Source organism: Maniola jurtina, chromosome 3 (genome assembly GCF_905333055.1).
Source record: "Maniola jurtina chromosome 3, ilManJurt1.1, whole genome shotgun sequence".
In the NCBI taxonomy this organism is placed as follows: Eukaryota; Metazoa; Arthropoda; class Insecta; order Lepidoptera; family Nymphalidae; genus Maniola; species Maniola jurtina.
This window is the reverse complement of record NC_060031.1, coordinates 14,179,608-14,197,765: the sequence shown is the minus strand read 5'-3', so window position 1 is coordinate 14,197,765 and position 18,158 is coordinate 14,179,608. Positions and strand designations below refer to the sequence as shown.

Sequence of the window (18,158 nt, the reverse complement as noted above, 5' to 3'; positions counted from 1 at the left end):
GTATGATGCAAAAGGCGACAGCGATAGCATCTCTTCGCCCGCGCATTGGTTCATTCAATCAACCTTTTTAACCGACTTCGAAAAAGGACGAGGTTCTCAATTCGTCGGAATCTTTTTTTTTTGCGAGTTGTAGGTAAGAGCTGTACGACCATATACCTATGCGCATACACATATCATGTATTACCAGCGACTTCTTAACCAAGCGAACTGTATAGTCCTTACAAAATTACTTCTCACGCGCCATTTTTAACCCCCGACCCAAAAAGAGGGGTGTTATAAGTTTGACGTGTGTATCTGTGTATCTGTCTGTGGCATCGTAGCTCCTAAACTAATGAACCGATTTTAATTTAGTTTTTTTTTGTTTGAAAGGTGGCTTGATCGAGAGTGTTCTTAGCTATAATCCAAGAAAATCGGTTCAGCCGTTTGAAAGTTATCAGCTCTTTTCTAGTTCTTACTGTTAACCTTCACTTGTCGGGGGTGTTATAAATTTTTAATTTACACTTGTAACTCTATGGGTCAACTGTAATGTCAAAAATACGGTTCACCTTTAAATAAGGACTAAAATCGTACTTTTGACATGATATTTAGGTTACACATAAGGTTAAAATGGCGCGTGAGAAGACATTTTTACACATTATACAAAACAAGATGATGCCCGCAACTTCGTCTGCGCGGATTTAGTTTTTTATTTGAATCCTGTGGGAACTCTTTGATTTTCCAGGATAAAAATATGCTAATGTCAATTTCCGGAATGCCTCTGTACCAAATTTCACCAAAATCGCTTAAACTGTTGAACCGTGAAAAGGTAGCAGCAGGCAGACAGACAGACACACTTTCGCATTTATAAATATTAGTATGGATTACTGCAGTAATACTTAAAATAATCATTTTTATAATTTGTACTTACAGCGGGTATATTATTTCAATATTATTCGAGTCCAATAAACTAATCCACTGCTAATATGTATAGTACGCGACAGGTCGTTATGGCAATCATGGCCTCGCACAGCCCCCGCACTAACCCGACGCGGGTGACGTGCGGGTGTGCGGGGCGTAGCCCGCCTCGTAGCCCGATTGCCATCTCGACCTGACGCGTACTATAGATCACTCTCACGAGAGAAAGACATGGATTTAATACAATGGATTGTGTTACATTAGTTACGACGTATTCCACCGATACCCTTATAGGAACCCAGGCATTGTCAGAGGAGTTAGTATGTCTACGCACTACGTGTGGAAATTCGCCGACGCAGTACACCGCCAATTCCGCTCGCAACTGTACGTGATCTCTGTAACCAACGACCTTGCCAACGACTGAAGAATGGAAGAGGGGACACGGATATAAAACATAAAGATTTAGTATCATCATCATCATCATCAGCCTGTGGACGTCCACTGCTGGACATAGGCCTTCCCTATAGAGCGCCACCACACCCGGTCCTCAGCCTTCCTCATCCAGCCACTGCCCGCCAGCCGCTTTATATCGTCGATCGGTAGATTTAGTATAGTGAACAGCATTGTCACTTAGATAACATAGTTTTAAGAATAAAGTTAATTAGTAAAAAGCCTCCATTTCCTTCAGTCCACCCTGGACGCTGCCGCAATACGTAACTCATTTCTTTGGATATTGTTATTCGCGGTATATCAACAGGCCCGTTTGACAGTGTTAGTGGTCGAGCGCGAGGCTCCGCAGCGGACGGGACTTGAGCCCGCGGCTGCACAGCTGGGTGACCTGCGCCGGTGTCTTGCCGCGCGTCTCCGGGAAATAGAACCTGTAATGTTATTCTTATTCTGAAACCGGCCAAGTGCGAGTCAGACCCGCGCACTGAGGGTTCCGTACTCGGGTATTTTTTCCAACATTTTGCACGATAAATCAAAAACTATTATACATAAAAATAAAGAAAAATCTGTTTTAGGATGTACAGGTAAAACCCTTTCATATGATACCCCACTTGGTATAGTTATCTTATTTTGAAAATTGAAACACATTTTAATTTTTTTTTAAATGATGTAACCACAAATTCGCGGTTTTCAGATTTATTCCTTTACTTGTGCTATAAGGCCTACCTACCTGCCAAATTTCATAATTCTAGGTCAACGGGAAGTACCCTACAGGTTTCTTGACAGACAGAAAGACAGACAGCAAAGTGATCCTATAAGGGTTCCGTTTTTCCTTTTGAGGTATGGAACCCTAAAAAACCGGTCAAGTGCTAGTCGGACACGCACACGAAGGGTTCGGTATCATCGTACCAGAGGTAACACTTTATTTTTTTGTGATGTAACCACAAATTCACAATTAACAGAACTTTTTTTCTGTACTTATGCTATGTGACATTGCTACCTCTCTGACTCTAGGTCAACGCGAAGTAGGTTAGGTAGATAAGTTCTGATTCCCATAACACGACAGACAAACAGATAAACAACGAAGTGACCCTATAAGGGGTTTTCTTTTAAGGTACAAAACCTTAAAACATTAATTGTTTAAAAATCAAAAACCATCGGGAGGTAACCTGCATGTTTTAGAGTTCTCCATAATGTTTTCCTAGGTGTGTGAAGATTACCAATCCTCACTTGGCCAGCGTGGTTGAGTATGGGCAAACCCTTTTTGACAGGAGACCTTTGCTCAGTAGTGAGCCGATGATGGGTTGATCGTGATGATGTACGACACAACGTGTAAACATGCCGATATACTCACTTCTGGAATACAAAGAGTCCCATGGTAACGGTCGCGAACACCAGGAAGGAGTACGGTCCGATGACGTCACGCATGGTGGGGAAACACATCCCCACTAGGAAGTTTCCCCCCCAGTTAGCTAGAGAACCCCACGCCATGCCCGCGGGCCGGGGGGCCACCTCGAACATTTCTGTTGGACAAGCAGGGGTTACAAGTAGGCTCCGATGACGTCACGCATGGTGGGAAAATACATCCCCACTAGGAAGTTTCCTCCCCAGTTAGCTAGAGAACCCCACGCCATGCCCGCGGGCCGGGGGGCCACCTCGAACATCACAAAGTACATTATAAGTACTATGAGTATTGAGTACTATGACTTGTGGAAGATTATATATTATTATTAGCCATTAGATATATATATTTATTAGCCATTGTTTAATTTCACGAGAAAATTAGGGTGCTTTTTTGATATTAAGTTAAAATAAGGCGAAAAAATAAATATTTTAAATCAAATAAATTACAGTGTATTCGGGACATAATAAGGTAAGTTTTCACCACGTAGAAAAAAATTTTTTTTGAAAGAGATAAAAATAAAAAACCAAAAATTCTGTATATGAGCTAAATAAACCTTTATTTATTTATTTAAAAACTTAGTTATTTGAATTTTTCACCTAAATTTCGAGGTTATGTGAAAAAATTGTTAGTACAAAAGTTGTAGATCTTTTTACTACCTACAACTTTGCGTAACTTACCTGAAGCAATGAAGTACGGAATCGGGCCAAGTCCGAACCCGTAGACTAGAACGTAAGCCAACACTGCCATCATGCATAGATACGGCATCCACGACGCAGCGTTCTGGAAAACAAATATAAATTATAAATGTGTTTCTCTGTCTGTCAATTTGCTATAAGTTCAACCGCTGAACCTATCTAATTGACGGGTACAAAATAGCTTGTATTCTGGCGAACATAGGATATCTTTGAATTTTTAACCGGGAACCCAGATTTTTAAAAACCTTAAATCTAAGCGGACGAAGGCGCGAGCACCTGGTTATGATAAGGTATAATACGAATACCGTCACTCACTTCACTTATATCCGCATAAGATCGCAGTCAAGGGCTAACTTGTATCGGAATAAGCAAAAAAACGTGCAACGTTTATTAAACTTATCATAACTTGCAAATCCTCATACAATTCGCAATAAACTTCATATAACTCACAATAAACTTCATAGCGGCGGCGAGAGCTGCCAGTAGCACGGAGGCCACAAATATCGAGCCCAGCAACAGAGGCCGCCTGCCAGTCCTTGGCAGGAGATACAGCATGAACACCGCCGTACAAACGTTGATGAAGCCCGAACAAATCGTCGCGTACTGAGATTGTAACTCCGTTAGACCTGCTTGCTTGAATATCGTTTGCGAGTAGTAGAATACCTGAAAATAAAAATAAACCGGTCAAGTGCGCGTTGGAGGCGAACACGAAGGTTTCGTATCATCGTGCAAGATTATGTATGCTAACTTCTTAATTTTTTTTAACCCCCGACCCAAAAAGAGGGGTGTTATAAGTTTGACGTGTGTATCTGTCTGTGGCATCGTAGCTCCTAAACTAATGAACCGATTTTAATTTAGTTTTTTTTTTTGTTTGAAAGGTGGCTTGATCGAGTGTTCTTAGCTATAATCCAAGAAAATCTGTTTAGCCGTTTGAAAGTTATCAGCGCTTTTCTAGTTACTGTAACCGTCACTTCTCGGGGGTGTTATAAATTTTTAATTTACACTTGTAAGTATACATTACATGGTGATCTTTGTGAAATTTTTACTATTTTTTGTTGTGAAGATTTCAACTCTACCTATAACGGTTAGGGTCTCGTTGCAGCTTTCGGGTACGGAACCCTAAAAAATTGAAAAACTACTAGGTACCTATAGAAAATACTACAGCTCTGGAGTATAAGTAATGGAGTAAAGTTTTAACTGCTTTACCTAAACTTGACTTTACTCAGGGTGGTCCGGATGAACACTATAATGCTTTTTTTGATCTCATAAACTCTCAATTTAATTCTACCTTTAAAATTGTAGAAAAAAAACTGTTTAAAAATCTTAAATTTAGTGACTGGGCTACTGTTGGCATCTATAAAAGTAGAAATAAGTTGTTCGACTTGTATGCAGAAAAACAATATAACTACACTCCCACATTTGTTGAATATGTAAAAAATTATTCAAAATTATTCAAAAAGGTTTGCATACAAGCAAAGTCACTCTGCATAAAGCAAAAAATTATTAATTCTGATAATAAAATTAAAGCAGCTTGGGATATCATCACGGATGAAACTGGGAAACAAAAAGTGCATAACAATAAATTGGAGCTAAAAATTAATAACCGTATTATTGACTCCAATATTGAAATTGCAAATACATTTGAGAATTTTTTCCAGAACATTCCAGTCATCACTACTAGTTCCCTTAGCTCTTCACCAACAGAAGCCTATGATCTTCTCAGGGCCAATGTCACTGAATGCGGTGTGTTGTTTAGGTTTGAATACGTTACTCCATATGACATTGTTAAAGTGTTCAAATCTTTACAAAGCAAAAAAACCGGAGATCTGTGGGGAATATCAGTAAAAATAATTAACAATATTATTGATATTATTGCGCCATATCTAGCCTTAATTTTTAATGAGTCTGTGGATACAGGCGCTTTTCCAGATCTCATGAAATGTAGTAAATTGATACCTCTTTTTAAATCGGGTAGCAAAAGTGACCCAAACAATTACAGGCCAATTTCAATTTTGCCAACACTGAGCAAGATATTTGAGAAAATCATGCTCAACCAACTGCTTCAGCATTTCAATTTAAATAAGCTACTCCATTCTGAACAGTATGGCTTCACTAAAGGTCGATCAACAACCGACGCGGCCGCAATGCTGTTAAAGCATATATTCAATGCGTGGGAGGGGTCACAGAATGCCATTGGTATTTTCTGTGATTTATCCAAGGCATTTGATTGCGTTGAGCACGAGACTCTTTTAGTTAAATTGAGCCACTATGGAATCAAAGACACTGCGCTTGGTCTCATTGCGTCCTATCTTAGTGATCGTATTCAAACAGTATGTGTGAATGATGTGAAGTCATCCGGATCAGCCTCACTAATGGGTGTTCCTCAAGGCTCTATTCTAGGTCCTTTCATGTTCTTAGTATACATAAACGATTTACCATATGTAGTCCAAAATATTTGCGATATCGTACTATTTGCTGACGATACGTCTTTGATTTTTAAAGTCGATAGAAATAAGGACAATTTTGACGATATAAATGGTGCCATATCTCAGGTAACTCACTGGTTTACTGTAAATAATCTACTTTTAAATGCAAAAAAAACTAAGTGTATTGAATTCGCACTGCCCAATACCAAGAACACAAGTAACATTAATTTAATGATAAATAATGATATTTTGAAAATAGAAGAGACTACTACATTTTTGGGGATAACCTTAGATGCGAAGCTGCAATGGGGCACCCATATATCAACTCTTGCTGGCAAACTAAGCTCTGCTGCTTACGCGGTTAGAAAGATTCGACAATTAACTGACGTGGAGACCGCAAAGATAGTATATTTTGCTTATTTTCATAGTATTATGTCTTATGGAATCTTAATATGGGGTAGAGCGGCAGATATTGGGAGAATTTTTGTATTACAAAAAAGGGCAATACGCGCAATTTATAACTTAAAACCACGCGATTCACTTCGAGAAAAATTTAAGGAAATAGGTATCCTTACCGTAGCCTCTCAATATATTTACAACAACATAATTTTTGTAAGACAAAATATTCTTAGTTACAAGAAGGTTGGCGATCTACACAACAGGCTGACTAGACACCGTAACAGGCTTGCGACTCCTACGCTCCGTCTCAGGAAGGTCCAAAAGTCATTTGTGGGAATGGGTATAATCTTCTATAACAAAATTCCTCAGTCAATTTTGGACTTGCCTTTACACAGGTTCAAAAAATCTATTAAAAATATGCTCTTGAGAAAAGCATATTATACTATCGAAGATTATGTAAATGATAAAAAAGCGTGGATTTGAACTTCGATTCGCTCCAGCAATGCGCAGGACTTCAATTGCTTTTATACATGGCATAATATTGTATATCAAATCTTTGAAAAGAGCAACCGCCGAGTTTCTTGCTGGTTCTTCTCGGTAGGAAAGGCATTCCGAACCAGTGGTAGATGCTTTTGACGATTCGAAAGAACTTGTAAAAGTCTAATTGAATAAAAACATTTTGAATTTGAATTTGAATTTGAATAAAAAATGTATTCTGTAAAAAGTGTCGCGGTTTTTCTAAGGAGAGACTATACGCAAGGTAGCTTTTTCCAAAATATCAGACCACCGGACCAAAGAAATATGCGTGATTTTTTTTATGCGTATATTGCCTTACTGCATTTACATTGCGTCGTAAAGATGACCATATTCTGTCACTACGTCTCGTGTGTGTTAAATTTCAGTTTCCCTTGCATGATAGAACTTTTTACACAGTATTATTTGGAGAGTGCTCTGTGAAGCGAAAATTTAGACTTGAAATTGAGGAGGTTTGAAAGAACAATGATGTCGATTTTAAATAAACTAACATACTTTTTAGGTAAATTGTACAAACACTATAAGGTCTCAAATAAACAAATTTCATTTTATGTAATGTAGCGGTTGCCACACTCACAAGAAGATGTCGCTTCTAAATTCAATCAATCAACAACGCTCGATACACGAACCCCAGCCTGATTACTCACGACGCACGGACTAGATGGCAGCACGGGTAGCTTAATCGGAAGCTCAAGTAGAACACGCAACTTTCAATCGCATTGACAGAGCGTTTATCAATATGCACTATATATAGAAGATTCAACGCACAACCGTCGGCCCAGCTAGCGCCCTGAGCACAATACCGCTCGGTGGGAAATTTCCCTATTGCTACGGTCGAGCACACAGACACAGCTCCCGTACATCTATTTTATTTATATACTAGCTGATGCCCGCAGCTTCGCCCGCGTGGATTGGTCAGATCCCCTGCAGCATCAGGATTGAGGAGTTGGACTCCAAATTTTTTATGAAACAATGTCGCAAAGTTCCTCTATCGATTAAAAAAGAAATGACGCAAATTGGTTCAGAAATCTCGGAGATTTTGGTGTACATAGGTAGAACAACACAACTCCCTTTTTGAAAGTCGGTTAAAAAAGTAGCCTATGTTACACCCTGGTCAATCCCCTACTTGTCTGTGAAAATCCCGTCAAAATCGGTTCAGCCGTTCCAAAGATTAGCCTTTTCAAACAGACAGACAGACAGACAGACAGACAAAAATTTTAAAAACGTGTGATTCAGTGTTGGTATCGTTCAAATAACCATATGAGCTTAATATGAGGTAGTTATTTCGAAATTACAGACAGACACTCCAATTTTATTTATTAGTATAGATATAAAGATGGAAATTCCGACGTTTTATCATCTTACCGCATTAATCCCGCTGGTCTGCTGCCCCGCTTGCATGGAACACGTCAGCAGTAGGGGCAGTCGTAGTCTTGGCTCTTGCAGCACTTTCAACATGCTCCAATGTTTCCCGGCAGAACTCACATCAGTTCGCGTCTCTTCTCTCAATAATTCTAAATCTTCAGTAAGGACGCTTGGTGACACGCCTCTGAGGCGGCTTAATTCTGGAAAACATTTTTTTTAATGAGTATTAGCCAAGTTTAGTTTATCATTATGACTAATATTCCCCTTTCCACTCCAATTAAGCGCAAAGCTTGTGCTAGTAGTAGGTACGACAATTCTTTAATAATTATTTTTTAATTTTTAATTCAATCATCAATTTTAAATACTAGACACTAAATACTAAACATTAAATACTAAACAACAATAAATAATTTTAAATCAATCAAGGTTTTGGGTCAACGTTTTACACCAAATACCATTTCAGGTTTGTAACTCATTTTGTCTACGAGCTAGAGACCTGTGACACGCGGACGGACAGATGGACAGACAGACAGACAGCAGAGTGACATTAATAGGGCTCCGTTTTTACCCTTCAGGTACGGAACCCTAAAAACAAGGGATTTTTAGGAAATACATATTGCACTTACCACTAATAGCAGCTAATTCATTTTTCCTAACTACAAAGAGGTATTTTGGACTTTCCGGCAGTATGAGTAGTACCGGCAGGCACACAATGACTAGCAGCGCGTACACGGACAGTAGGTAAGGCCAGTCGTCAACCCCGCCTGGAAACAATCACACTATCACACTAATATTATACAGGCAACAGTATGTGTGTATGTTTGTTACTCCTTCACGCAAAAACTACTGAATGGATTTGGCTGAAATAGAATTAAGATAGATTATACAATGGATTAACACATAAGCTACTTTTATCCCGGGAAATCAGTGACTTCCCACGGGATTTTTAAAAACCTACAACCACGCGAACGAAGTGGCGGGCATCAGCTAGTATTATCATATACTAGCAACACGTCCCGGCTTTCGTAAGGATTACTAATTTCACAAGAAACTCTTTTGAAACTAAAATATAGCCTTTGTTACTCAGGAATAATCTAGTTTTCCACTGGTGAAAGAATTTTCGAAAACGGTTCAGTAGTTCCAGCGATTACTTCCTACAAACAAAGAAAAATTTAGCTCTTTATAATATTAGTATAGATAATATTATATATCTGTATTATAGAAGCGGGCGTTATTTTACGGAAGTCCATGATATATTAATTATATATTATCAAATTAAGCTTTTGGTTCCTTGTATATTATACATCAATAATAGGCTACTTTTTATCCCGGAAAATTAACGATTTCCCACGAAATCCTTAAAGAAGCATCCGTTTACCCGTTTTTTTCTGGAAAAGTCCTGGAAATTGACAAAGGCAACTTTTTATCACGGGCATCATCTACTACTCCGTCAAGCTAAGTTTGCACCTCGCGTCGATTACGTCACACTGACGCTTAGGTACGGGATGCGAACCGCACTGACGCGACAAGACGGTCGCGGGGAAATGGGAGAGGCGCCGCATTCCATCGAGGTTCAAACTTAGCACGACCCAGTTATAGATTCTAGTGTAATATAAAACTCACCCAATAAGAACTTGAGGCCCATAACCTGTCCAACAAGCACGCCAACATTGACACCCATGGGACACGCCACGCCCATCGCACCCGTTAAGGCCGATGGCGCTAACTCTGTTAAGTACATTGGCACTATACTGGTTGTTAGTCCTGGAGAAAAAATGAGCTTCTATTAGTTAATTTTAAAAAATCGTTGATTTAATTTTGATGAAAATAATAATAAGTTCAGTTTGGCCATTATTAATATTTGTTTGTATAAAATATGTATGTATTATTATGTATGTATATTGTATATAATTTATTGCACCACAAAACACAAATGACAGGTTAAAAAAGAGAAAACCTTAAATGTAGTTACAAAAAGGCGGTCTTATCGCTAAATAGCGACCTTCCCATTCAAGTTAGCCCACTGCATCTTAGACTGCATGATCACATAACTTACAATGGAATAGAAACAAAAAACTTTTGCCAAGTATCTCGACAAACAGTAACGTAGTTACCTCCAGACAACCCGACAAGCAATCTGCCGATAATCAGCATTTCTACCGAGTTAGCAGCCCGGCAGAACAGAAAAAGAACGGCACCGGCGAGGGACAAAACGTTCGTTAATATTGTAGCCTTTTTTCTGAAAATTGGAAAAATATTTCCTATCAAATAAAGAACAGTACCTACCAGACCAATTGGGTCCAAAATTGGTCCAAAAAATATATGAAAGTGTTGTCTTCTCCTCAGCGTGTTACTTAATGTTTGAAATAAACAAATTATTTTTTAAAGACATACGTACGCAATCCGGCTTTTCAGTACAACAATAAAATGCATTTTATGAAATCTATTGTTTCTGTTCCACATACATGAATATTCAATTTTATTTTAATTTGTATCAAGTTTTAACTTTTAATTCAAATAATGAGTTTCGCTACAAAATATAAACTCGAGGCTTATAGAATATTTAACAGTACCATCCAGGTACAGAAGACTCATTCCGCAAAGACGTACAAATAAATAGCATCTCTTGTTACGACGCCATAAAGTGCAATTCAGCTCGCACAGCACCGTGGCCTAAAATTTAATAAACGCCTCAGTTTGTATCTCATACCTAATTCTTATCTCTCATCTCTTTCAGTTTTTTTATAGAACAAGTGTAAAGTAAAAATTGAAGTTTACAGTAATTAGAAAAAAACTGATAACTTTCAAACGGCTGAACCGATTTTCTTGGATTATAGCTAAGAACACTCTCGATCAAGCCACCTTTCAAACAAAAACAAACTAAATCAAAATCGGTTCATTAGTTTACGAGCTACGATGCCACAGACAGATACACACGTCAAACTTATAACACCCCTCTTTGTGGGTCGGGGGTTAAAAAGATGAAGGACTCACCTGCCGAGTTTATCAGCTAAAACCGAGCCAAGTATGGAGCCAGTACATCCTCCAATAATAAATATGGACACGACTGAAGACCATAGCACGTTTAGCCATGTCTTGTTAAGTTGGATGTCGTAGCGGGTTATAAAGCTTTCGTTGCAAAAACTTTTTATGAGCTGAAACAAAAGGTAGAAGATTAACATACATTTTAGGTCATTAGTGCGGGAGTTACTATACAGCAAAATCTGGACCATTTATTTTCTATCCCGTGAGAATTTCTCTGAGTGAGAGAGTGAGTGAGAACTGCGGAACTTGGATCAAATATTGGTGGTTGTTGGCTAGTTGGCAGCCAATAATTTACGTCAGCTGGTGTGTTGACTACTCCATTATCAACTGTCAGCGAAGAGCCAAGTTGTGATAACACCCGCTAATACCAAGTAGAACGACCTTGTAGTCGTGAGATTTGCTCAAATGTTGGTGATAGAGTACCAATAACTTACGTCAGCTGGCGTGTTGACAACTCCAATGTTGAAACCAACTGGCAGCGACGAGCCGAATGTTGTGATGACACCCGCTAGCACCAAGTAGAACGACCATCCTGCCTTGTAGTCATGGGATTGGGTCAAATGTTGGTGCTCGTTGGCTACCTGCAAGACACATAATTAAATGTAGGGGTTCCTTGGTGCGTACGAACGCAAAGCGTTAGTAGGACATTTATAGGCAGTGCGTTTGTGCGCACTATAGAACACGCACACTATTTATTTCGTATGTAACTTCTGTGTTAGTAAGTTGTGACTAGGTATGCGTTGCGTTCATATGCACCAAGGAACATAGATCTTTAACCAACTAATATAATATAATAGTATAAAATTATGAAGGTAAAAGTATTGCAAAAAAATGACTTATTTTAATTGTACGGCGGTCTAGAGTACGAACCTGATAACTGAAAAAATTGTAAATGCTCAAAAAGACAAAAACTATGTTTTTTGCACAGGTGTAATTTATTTTTCATAACATAAAAATAAAACTTACAATTTTTATAATTGGCGTTGCGATCATCATTTCAGATCAGATAATGACTGATGACTGAATCAAGAGCTTATCTTCAAGTTTTATCCTTATTAATGCTAAGGCACAACGTCGTAAATACTATACAACCATAGAAAATGAACGACGGCGAATGAGGTTATTCTCAAAAAATATATAAGTAGCTAGAGTAATGTCAGATATTTAGAATAAAAATCTTTTGTAATGAAAACCAAATAATTACTGAAGAATACTCAAAATAGCGGCCAACTGAGATGGCAAAGATCTAGATAGATATTTATCACCGTTTGGACGTGCAGAAAGTAATTCAAAATTCGGAAAAACTGGAATATCTATTGAGATCTTCAAAAAATCTCGTAATATAGCGAAGTTCTACCATCTGGAAGTGCACAAGGTGATGACAGCGGTTGATAAATCAACGACCGATGGTAGTACAGAACAAAAGCAGAAGATGAGCCAGAACCAATCGCAGAGCCAGCCGTCGAGGACGAAGTATGTGAGCACCATAGACGCAAAACCATGGGCTGCGATCGCTGTTTTACGAGTTAAGGAGTTTTTCAGAACAACGGGGATATTTTAAGAATTTCTTCCGACACAAACCTACAGAATGAAGCAGAGCTAAGATAACAACATTCACAGTACAAAAGTAGTTTGTTTCTCATTTTCAAGGTGTGCATGTAAATATTTGAGCTCGTATTACTTTGAAACTAAGTATTTAAATGGAAATCTGGCAAACCACAGGCTCTGATATTAGTTTTTAGATAGTGCCAGGAAAATTATTTTGAGTTTGATTGGTTAATATTCAAATGAGCTATACTACGTTTATATGGAGAAGCTATAAATACACTCAGCTTTATGCACCTAGTTTGACGTATCGTTGAAATTGGAGCATGAACATGGAGGAAACTCGAAGGAAGAGCGGCGCGCCTAAGGTCGTCTTGTGCCGCCTCCGTCGTTATAAGTCCAAAAGTAAATAATTAACGCTTAGGGTAACCACAGGCCGACGATGTCTAACAGGCTTACAAGCACAACAATACCTCGCGGTCGCGGTTTAATTCGCTATATATCGATGTCACCGTCATAATATTATATTTGATGTAGATATACAAATACACGCGCACTGCCATGCCGATTGTCGAAGGATACCCCACTCCCGTGATATATCGCGGGTTACTTGGAGGTTTACCAAAATGCCTTGGCATATGTACGTCTCTATTTGCAAACATTAGTGTACGTGCATTGTCGAAGTCAGTGCCCCTTGAAATATCACTTATTGACAACTTTGTATGTCGAATCGTTCATAAATAACCCGAGCTTTAAAATGTGCTACCTGACTTATAAATATACACTCAGGTGACCGTGAATAACAACAGACAGAGCTAGAATTCTTTTCAACCCCACTTACAGTATATCTATGTACTTGTAAAGTAGGTACAAAAGTACTTGTAAAAGTCTAATTGAATGAAAATACTTTGAATTTGAATTTGCTTCGCAGGGTGAAACAAAACGAGCGTAAGTTTGTGAGTTGTAACGGCATTTGTCCTGTTTTTCAGTCGCGTAAAATTAACATCATTTATTGCATCTGTAAGACACGAATCAAATGGCGACTAAAGACATGCGATTAACAAGTTCACAAAGTTACGCTCTTTTGGCCTGACTATCCTTCAGAGATTGTCGTTACTAAAAATCAAATCGTGCTGCAGAGTGCAGTAAAACTCAGAAAGATGTGATAGTGTAAATAGTGACCGGCAAACGCCGTGAAAAATTCGAAATAGTCGATTTTTAATTCTATTTGACGGATTGAAGGGACAAGATGATTCTACCGCGCGGATGCATCCGATTGGTTGATCCGTCGGCCCTTGAATCATCCATCGCCCTCACGCTGGTTTTGGCTCAATATGTTTGCCGGTCACTGTAGGTTAGGTAAGAGCGGTTAGTATAAGGTCAGTGTGGTTCATATAAGCGGGTGTTTAAAAGATAGGTACATTAACAAAAGGATACAGGTTAAGGCAACGGACGGTGAGAACATGGTTAGTCCAAATATGAAGGTGGTGAACTCAGCCACTATGAGAACGACTGACGCGATTAGACCACCGACCAATCTGAAACGATTAATTAATGTTTTGATGGCTTTGAAACATCATTATAATCAACGTCAACCGATTCACGTACACTGCTGGGCATAGGTCTCAAAGCAAATCTTTGATTGTTATAGGTATGCAATACCTACCTACCTGTTCAATACTTTAAAAGTTGATTTTTATCAAAATCCGTTTCATAATTATAAAGAAGGAACCAGACCCTGAATTAAGGTTTCAGGGACTAACGAGTCCGAATAAACATAATCTATAAATATTTTTTTAGATCTATTTAGGAACCTACAGGAAGGACTTAACTAGAAGGAAAATAAGAATAAATATAAATGAGAAATTAAATTATTTTAAGTTAATAAGTAACTACCTACCTATAAAAAAAATCGAAGCATTAACTTACGATTACAATGATATAGTTACGTACCACTGAAATTGACCACTATAGGTAGGTACTATGGCAAAGGTTACTGACCTCAGGTTTCTGCTCTACTGCCATGCTTCCTACTTCCTAATTGATTAATTACTATCACACGTGTAAGTTCCCTAGCATACCTCACTGATAAATGAATATCCAATAATACCTTTAATCGTATACGTATATCAAACTAAGCAAATATGTACAAAGATTTCACTTCACTACAAATATACCGCGGACGCGAACGTACCTACTACTAACAAAACATATTCATTAAAACAGAGCAATATAATGAACAGTTTATTTATAACACTAAACGCTTTTTTTAATTCATTTCGTATCGAATTATTTTTATTGTTATTTTAATATCGGTAAAGCTACCAGTAGTCTGCCATGCGACGCTAACCAACACAACTGATTCGCAACGGTCCACTTGTTTGTATTCGTAACTTGCTATAGCTTATTACTTAACAGTTACTTACCTTGAACTTTGGTGTCAAAAACCGGTAGGTACGTGAATGATAAATACGATGTAAGAAAATGCAATAACAATACCACGTAGTAAATCTCTCGTCACGAAAGTTGAAACGCAAATTAAAATATATCTAGGTAAAAGTAGAAACTGACTGACTCGTAAATGTATACTGACTGGCGACGTACCTATAGTTCATTGGTTCTCCAAAATTTTTACGTAGTACGTATAAATTTTTTGAAGTCACATAAAAAGTGTCAATCCATATCCATACTAATATTATAAATGCGAAAGTGTGTCCGTCTGTCTGTCTATCTGTCTGACTGTCTGTCTGCTACCGTGTCACGGCTCAACAGTTTAACCGATCCGGACGAAAGCTTCAGAGTTAGCTTATATCCCGGGGACGGACATAGGCTACTTTTAACAAAGAGTTCGCACGGGATTTCTAAAGACCCGTCCGCTCAACCGATCTGTATGAAATTTGGTACCGATGTAGCTTGCGTCCATGTTATTGATATAGACAAATTTTTATCCCGGAAAACCAAAAAGTTCCCGCGGGATCTTCAAAAGCCTAAATCCACGCGGACGATGTCGTGGGCATCCTCTAGTTAAAAATAATCTTGCACGTGCAAAGATGTCGCGTGATAGACATCGGCTGACCACTGAGTACCTACTCATATTATGCTTGTAACGACAAATCATAATACCTACCTGGTGTTTTGTAAACAGATGCGATTTCAGCGATCCAACTGGATCAGGAAAAGATTTACGAAAAGCGTTATTGACTTAGGCAATATGCATAAAAACATAAAAACCTATTAACAGGGCTCTCTCCGTCACTCGTTTCATACAATCGTAGTTCCAATTTCATTTGAATATTAAGCTACCAAAGTCCATGAAATTTTGCAGACATATTCTGGAAACTAATATCTGTGTCTGTGGTGTTTTAGATTTTTTTTAAAATATGTAGTTTTAAAATTACAGGGGCTCAAAGATTTGTATGTAAATTTTTAAGACCGCGTAACTTTGAAACCGAATATTTTAACAGAAATCTGGAAAACCACAGACATAGATATTAGTTTCTAGAATATGTCTGCAAAATTTCATGGACTTTGGTTGCTTAATATTCAAATGAAATTGGAACTACGTTTGTATGAAACGAGTGACGGAGAGAGCCCTCTTAAAGGATTTTGTTTTTAATGCCACTTACTAAGTTTGATTTTGTTAGTGACAAAACAAATATGAATTATGGTATTTTTTTTAATCATTTATTTACTAAGTTTACTTTTTACTGTATTTACATAACTACTAATATATTGGTGAATATTTAAAGTACACACAGTAGGTACAAAATTGAACACTACAAAGTATTACTATTACTTGGTACCTACTACAGTATATTTATAATAACTAAGTTAGTACCTATGTAGGTACATAATTATCTCAATACACTGTTTCTAGATTCTAGTTCCTCAATTGACTTAGGTATAATATGTTATTATCAATATTGACTAGTCTGATATTTATGAACATGTAAGTTATGTGAAACAATAGTATCATTAGCTATGTAAGTACTGAGCGTAAACTAATGTAAAGTTACTGAATATAAATCTAATGCATATTATTTGAGTCATGAATTATTAAACTGGAAAAACAAGTTAGCAGTTTTAGCTACACAGTTTTTACTCTTTACTTTATCATCAAACTGGATATAACCAGTTTCAGACAGATCTGAAGCCATGTGGTAGTACTAAATTCAAATTACTTTTATTCAATAAGACTTTTACAAGTATTTTTGAATCATCAAAAGCATCTACCACTGGTTCAGAATGCCTTTCCTACTGAATTAAAAAATACTACCACATATGGCTTCAGATATTTTCTTTTAGACCTTAGGCTATAATTAAAATTTAAAACTTTATTGCTCACAATATTTAAGTTAAAATTAGCGACGCTCACGGCTTCGCTCCCGTGAGGATTTTGAAAAATCCAGTTTTACTCCTTGTCCACCTAGCTTCCGCTGTACGTCCATCCGTCTGTCTGTCAGCGGGCTGTATCTCGTACGTAGATAGTTAAAATTTTTACAGAGTATTTATTTCTATCGCCTTTATAACAAAAAATAGTAAAAAATTCAAAATAAATAAAAAGGGAACTTCTGCAAAATTTTAGCTTTCTAGGTCCAAGGCTTTGGGTTGGGTGTTGATGAGTCAGTGATTCAGGACTATTATTTTTTTCCTGTGTGAAATGTTCTTTTATCGAATTACAACAATAATTGAATAAACAAAGGAAAGTAAACAATTTTATTGATAAGTATAAGTATTTAAAGTAACATGTTGGTAATTTTGTATTTCTGTACTCTTACAAAGCCACAGAACAGATTTTGATGAAACTTTTACTGTTTAAATGAGGAAGCTAGCAGATAAGGATAAGTACAAGTACCTACCTAGTAAGTTTTTTATCTTTTTCTGTCATATAGAGACAAATAAAACAAGTCCTTTTACATATATATGAAATTAGACATATGTATGGAAATTAGTTACTGCCACATTTACTGCAGTGCAGTTTGAGTGCAGTCAACCGCAACTTGTCGCAACCCGCATTTACGTAAAAGAATCATGACAAAAAATCATTACACCGCTCACAGCCTTGAATTAAACTACTATTTAAATGTTAAAATACTTTAAATAAATTATAATAAATGGTTAAATTCTTACCGGCTGTGATAAATCTGGAAATGACTGGCGTGATATCGGCTGGGCAAACAATGACGAATGCTCTGATTGCTCTCCCATAGCAGAGTTACAAGCACACAGAAGTGCCCTAGGAGTGTTAAAAAGCGGGCTGGTATAAGCGTATCGGCTCCTCTCATACCGGTTTCGAAAATATTTGCAAAAATATTTTGAATTTTCACAATAGTACCTCCTCAGCTTCCTCAGCTGACTTTTTCAATTTTTTTACAACACAAATGACAATGACATCGCATCGAC

At 37.6% G+C, this 18,158-nt stretch overlaps 1 protein-coding gene across 5 annotated transcripts; it reads right to left on the bottom strand.

Moving 5' to 3' along the window:
* Positions 1–806: 806 nt before the first annotated feature.
* LOC123881008 (solute carrier family 2, facilitated glucose transporter member 1-like) lies at positions 807–18,153 on the bottom strand. 5 transcript variants are annotated; one of them, XM_045929521.1, is made up of 13 exons: positions 17,886–18,153; positions 14,193–14,293; positions 12,177–12,724; positions 11,645–11,791; positions 11,160–11,320; positions 10,280–10,404; positions 9,789–9,929; positions 8,792–8,929; positions 8,166–8,365; positions 3,892–4,104; positions 3,424–3,526; positions 2,696–2,864; positions 807–1,772 (listed from the first exon to the last, which is right to left on the bottom strand). In XM_045929521.1, exons 3-13 carry the CDS (start codon positions 12,204–12,206, stop codon positions 1,667–1,669), a joined length of 1,533 nt encoding a protein of 510 aa, XP_045785477.1. In that variant the 5' UTR covers positions 12,207–12,724; positions 14,193–14,293; positions 17,886–18,153; the 3' UTR covers positions 807–1,666. The 5 variants fall into 5 exon arrangements, with proteins under 5 accessions (XP_045785477.1, XP_045785476.1, XP_045785475.1 ...); XM_045929520.1 differs by lacking the exon at positions 17,886–18,153 and adding an exon at positions 14,757–15,133; XM_045929519.1 differs by lacking the exons at positions 12,177–12,724; positions 14,193–14,293.
* Positions 18,154–18,158: the final 5 nt, after the last annotated feature.

Coding starts and splice junctions, on each gene's coding strand:
- LOC123881008 (XM_045929519.1), bottom strand. CDS start 17,963: ATGGGAGAGCAATCAGAGCATTCGTCATTGTTTGCCCAGCCGATATCA. Junction 11,792..17,885: donor TTCCAGATTTATCACAGCCG/GTAAGAATTTAA, acceptor TGTGTCTTGCAG/GTAGCCAACGAGCACCAACA. Junction 8,930..9,788: donor GGGCCTCAAGTTCTTATTGG/GTGAGTTTTATA, acceptor GATTGTTTCCAG/GCGGGGTTGACGACTGGCCT.